At 33.2% G+C, this 6,000-nt stretch overlaps 1 protein-coding gene across 1 annotated transcript in view; it reads left to right on the top strand.

Moving 5' to 3' along the window:
* Positions 1 to 5,377, top strand: part of LOC126881239 (zinc finger protein 239-like) — a 45,615-nt gene extending 40,238 nt beyond the window's left edge. Inside the window, exon 2 of the mRNA XM_050645390.1 lies at positions 4,128 to 5,377. Coding sequence (XP_050501347.1) covers positions 4,128 to 5,014 — 887 coding nt within the window. The 3' untranslated portion in view covers positions 5,015 to 5,377. The remainder of the gene's footprint in view (positions 1 to 4,127) is intronic.
* Positions 5,378 to 6,000: the final 623 nt, after the last annotated feature.

Genomic DNA, 6,000 nt, shown 5'->3' on the forward strand with positions numbered 1-6,000 from the left:
ACTCTCGTTGGCTTGTTTATATAGGAAACAAAACCATTAGAATTTAATATATTCAAATAACTGTTTGTATAAACTTCATCTCTTTTTTTTAAATCAATATTAATATCACCTGCAAATATTTCAATATTTTGTTTTTGTATTGTTCCAAAATATTCACCCAAATCCCCTAAAAATTGTTTAATATCTGTTGATGGAAGCCTATAAAAAGCCGTTATACCTATTTTGCAAATTGTATTAGATAACTTTTTACTAGAAAAGGTAACCCTTAAAAATTTACTTTCATTGATGGGTAATATATTTACCGAGGCACCTAAATTATTCCTAATATAAACAACAACACCATCACATTTATTAGCTAATGATTCATTATAATGAATAGTAAAACCTGGTATTATATAGTTACTAAGATCAGTTATTTCTCTAGTTTCTGACAAAATTATAACATCAAACATGTTTTTGGACATTTCAATGTACACTAGAAGTTCCTGAAAATTTTTTTGCATACTTCTTATATTAAAGTGAACGATGCCCAAAGAGTATCTATCGCCGTCAGTCCTGTTCTGCATGCTATCCTCAAAATTGTTAAACACCATTGTGTTTATCTCATCATTATCTAAATTATCCAAATAATCAATCATCATTCAGATTTCTACGTCTGAACTCCCGAAATAACAAAAAGAGAATAAAAGAAAAATTATCTTACAAGTGCTAAACTGGTTACTGCAATTATGTAGTACGTGAGAGAAAAGTATATAAAATAAAATCAACACAAAAGCAGTTAATACTGAACAGATAGAACACTTCATTCTGGTTCATATTTTGTAGAAATAAGTAGATAAGAACAAAAAAATATATATAAAAATATAAAAAGAAAATAAAAACAATAAATTACCACAACCTAATTGAATCAAAATAAATACCTGAACAATATGCAGATATAACTAATTAACTAATTTTTCAAATTCGTCTTTATTTCTTGCAATCATCACTTTACCGTCCTTAGTAATATGAAGTTTACCATTATCAGACCAAACATTTGTTAAACCAAATTTTTCTATAGCGTGGTTCAGCATCTTGACTCTTAAGGGGGTTAAATCTTCACGTATAACTATACCAGTGCCTTTCAATAACTTTTTTTTTCCATAAATAAGTTTTTTAGTAGTAAAATAGTTTAATTTTAAGAAAATGCCTCTAACTTTATTCTGTTGCATCTTACCAATTCTATAGCACGACACAATATCGTTATCTGACAGGGTAATAGACATTTTTTTGCTGAGTATATTTATAATTTCTTGGGACGTATTTTCTTGAGGTTTCTCTTTCATACCAAATATTCTCAGGCTAGTTGCTCGCATGGATTGGTCTATCTGGTCCATTTTCATTTCCATTTTGCTTTCTACTAAATCGGCGTTGGTAACTTTATCTTCCAATTTCAGCATTTCATTTTCAAAGTTTTCAATTTTCAATTCATATATTCGCTTCAACTCCGCCACTGATTCCTCAATCGTTTTTAGTTTCTGTTCAATTGTATTTATAACTGACTGAGAAACTTGCTTTGAAATATCACTGATAAGAGTATCGCTTTTTATACACTTACTAATAGCTGAATTTACAGCTTGTTCTATTTCTTCTCGGATTTCTCTGGTAATCACCATTGTTTTTGTTTAAATCTTTCACTCACTAATAATAAAGCTTTAACTCATTGGACTAAAGGGTGTAAATATGTGTTAAATATAGCAAGTGTAGCTTGGATTTCTTTTACTGCTGCAGATAAACGTTCATCCAATTCGAACAAAGTCTTTGACAGCTCTGATACTCTACTATCTAATGAAGATCTCATATCTGATTCATATCGAATGCTTTTCTGCCGTATGCATGTAAAATGCATTCGATGGTAATATTAGAGATAAAAATGGGATTCTCGGAAAATACCATTCTGTATGTGTTAGTTGCAGTAATTTTCATTTGCATATAAAATACATTCGACGCTAATATTATAGATAAACATGGGACTCCCTCGGAAAATACCATTCTGCATACGTTGAGGTATTTTTGAATATAATTTTTAGTAATAAATAAATTCATCGTTTGTCTGATAGATACTAATGGGACTCCCTCGGAAAATGGGACTTCTTAGAAAGAATCCTATTTTGCATGTGTTGAGGTATATTTGAATATAATTTTTAGTAATAAATAAATGCATCGTTTATCTGTAAATTGCAAATAATTGATATCTAGTACTTGAAGAGGATCATATTCTCAGCAGAAATATTTTTAATTTTTAAATATACCAACTACAAATATAGGTGTGTGATTCCAACCCACGCTTCTTTTCAGGAATTAGAGCTTTTCTATACATCTAACGCCTTAACCACTCGGCCATCCTGACTTAAAATATTGCAATCTCTTCATTTGTAAATTAGTTCGGATAAAAAATGGCGATCGATATCTGAAACACAATGGTAGATAACATTATAAACGAAAAGATTTGGTATATTTGGAAAAAGAAGAAGAATATTTGACAACTTTGAAACAGAAGATTTGACAGTGATAACTGCGAAACAGAAGATTTAACAGTTGCGGAAAAGAAGATTTGGTAGCTACATACTTTATAAAAATTTTATGGAACAATGGCGGATGACGTCTAGCGGATAAAAGTTGCTCCAACCATAGAGGATATTCTGGAAACTATTAAGGCCCAGAAAAACAATAAAGCCCCGGGAGTTGACGAAATACCAGCAGAATTGTATAAAGTAGGTGGGGACCACCTATAGCAAGTCACATCCACGCGCTCATCAAAGACATATGGCAAGAAGAGAAAATACCTCCCGACGACTGGAAGGAAAGTATAGCATGCCCGATCTATAAAAAAGGAGACAAACTCCAGTGCAAAAACTACCGTGGAATTTCTCTACTATGAACAGCATATAAAGTCCTCACGTATATTATAAACCAGCGGCTCCAACCACTAGCAGAAAATATCAGAATATGCGACGGGGAAGATCGACACTGGATCAAATATTTACAGTCAAACAGATCTTGAGCAAATCATGGAAACACATTGATGTTCACAACGTGTTTGTAGACTTCAAACAGGCATACGACTCAGTCAAAAGGAACAAACTCTACAATATATGGGTTGAATTGGCAATACCACACAAGCTAATTAGACTCATTAAAGCCACAATGGAAGTAGATTAGTTATGACGGAATGGCCCCACATAGGGAAATTAATGTGTTAGAGAGAGAGAGCGTTCTGTCAATGTGTTGGAGAGGGACAGATGATGTCACATGCCCCGACGCTCCGTCGAAGGAATCTACAGTCAGTATATTGCCCATATATTGTAGAGTTTGTTCCTTTTGACTGAGTCGTATGCCTGTTTGAAGTCTACAAACACGTTGTGAACATCAATGTCGTGTTTCCATGATTTGCTCAAGATCTGTTTGACTGTAAATATTTGATCCAGTGTCGATCTTCCCCGTCGGAAGCCCGTCTGATACTCTGATATTTTCTGCTAGTGGTTAGAGCCGCTGGTTCATAATATACGTGAGGACTTTATATGCTGTTCATAGTAGAGAAATTCCACGGTAGTTTTTGCACTGGAGTTTGTCTCCTTTTTTATAGATCGGGCACACTATACTTTTCTTCCAGTCGTCGGGTATTTTCTCTTCTTGCCATATGTCTTTGATGAGCGCGTGGATGTGACTTGCCATAGGTGGTCCCCACCTACCTTATGCAATTCTGCTGGTATTTCGTCAACTCCCGGGGCTTTATTGTTTTTCTGGGCCTTAATAGCTTCCAGAATTTCCTCTATGGTTGGAGCTTCTACTCCATTCTCTAGTTCATTATCTTCTATGTAGTTCGTACCCATTTCATCTTCCATGTCTACTTGTGTCCCAAGTAGGGTCTGAAAATATTGCTTCCAGGTTTCTGTGACTTTCTGTTGGTCACTGATTATTTGCCCACTTTCATCTTTACATAGACTTATTTGAGGTTTATACCCACTTTTTATATTTTTTAGGTATTCGTAAGCCCCTCTAATTTCGTTGTTTTTGAAATTGTCTTCCATTTTTTCTATTTGTCCATGAAAATGGACAAAAATGTTTATAGTTGTTTTGTATTTTAGATTGTCCCCAGATGGAGAATAAAATGAAAATTGGGGAAACGTTACACTTATCTCATGAAGAAAAATATACAGGTCCACATGCAGAATGGAAGATACTGGAAGATGGGACTGGGCAAAGATTTTACAAATGTGAAATTTGTTTTAAGCAGTTTTCTCGAATGGATATTTTGAAAATGCATTTGAGAACGCACACTGGGGAAAAACCTCACAAGTGTAAAATTTGTTTAAAGCAATTTAACCAAGCAAGTAATTTAAAAACACATTTGAGAATCCACACTGGAGACAAGCCTTATGAGTGTGACATTTGTTGTCAGCAATTTAAGCATTCACCTAGTTTAAAAAGACATTTGAGAGTGCACACTGGAGAAAAACCTCACAAATGTCAAATTTGTTTCAAGCAGTTTACCGAAGCAGGTACTTTAACAATACATTTGAGAGTACATAGTGGAGAAACGCCTTATAAGTGTGAAATTTGTTGTAAGCAATTTAACCAAGCAAGTAATTTTAAAACACATTTGAAACTTCACACTGAAGAAAAACCGTACAAATGTGAAATTTGTTGTAAGCCATTTAGTCATGCATATAGTTTAAAAAAACATTTGAGAGTGCACACTGGAGAAAAACCGTTCAAGTGTGAAATTTGTTCTAAGCAATTTAACCAATCATGTAATTTAAAAACACATTTGAAAGTACACACTGGAGAAAAATTGATCAACTGTGAAATTTGTTGTAAGAAATTTAACCGAGCAAGTAATTTAAAAGCACATTTGAGAATCCACGCTGATGAAAAACCATATAAGTGTGAAATTTGTTGTAAGCAATTTTGCCATGCACATAGTTTAAAAAAACATTTGAGAGTACACACTGGAGAAGAACTTCACAAGTGAAAAATTTATTGTAAGCTTTAACCATGTATACACAAACCAAACTTACTGATTGACTATATAGATACGGAGTGATTCAAGTCGACCCGCAAATGTTCATACGCTTCAAACGCGATTCAGCTCATCTGAAAAATGTCGATGACTCGTAACTGAACGATAAACTTTGACTCGATCAATATTTTGTCGAATCAACAAAAGTTGACAGATTAAAATTGAAACATACGTTCTCACAGCTATTCTCATTCGATTTTAAAAATCGAATCGTGAGAATTTTAAAAATCGAAAGAACTCCTTAAAAAAATAAAGCATAATTTTTATAATTGAGGTATTATTATTGCGTTTATATAAAATAAACAGTGATTATTTTTTATAATATGATTGTTTGTAGTAATAATTGCCGATCGTTTTAACGACGAACCATTATTGTTTTAATAAAAATGAATATTTTCCAATTACAGAGTATTTTATTCAGTTTATCTATTATTTTTGCTTTGTAGGTGTACTATAATGTTTACACTAGGCCGTACTAGTTTATCCTGCGCTGTCCGTATTAATATCAGGCCAAACTAGTCTATCCTATCGCGTTCAGGACAAACTAGATTCTTCTTTTTGAAGGAAGGAAACAAAACTATTATTTTGTCTTATAATTAAACATACATTGTGAACTCGACAATGAGGTTTTTGTACATCCCAAACCACATTTTAATAACGAATACTATAAAGAAAGCCACTTCGCCCTCACTTCATCTAAGCAATTTTCTCGAATGGATAAGCTGAAAATCCATTTGAGAGTACACACTGAAGAAAAACTGAACAACTGTGAAATTTGTTGTAAAAAATTTAACCACGCAAGTAATTTAAAAGCACATTTTTGAGAATCCACACTGAAGAAAAACGGTACAGGTGTAAACTTTGTTGCAAGCCATTTAATCAATCACATAATGTAAAAAAGCACTTGAGATTACACCCTGGAAAAAACCGCACAACTG

Source organism: Diabrotica virgifera, chromosome 3 (genome assembly GCF_917563875.1).
Source record: "Diabrotica virgifera virgifera chromosome 3, PGI_DIABVI_V3a".
Classification (NCBI taxonomy): Eukaryota; Metazoa; Arthropoda; class Insecta; order Coleoptera; family Chrysomelidae; genus Diabrotica; species Diabrotica virgifera.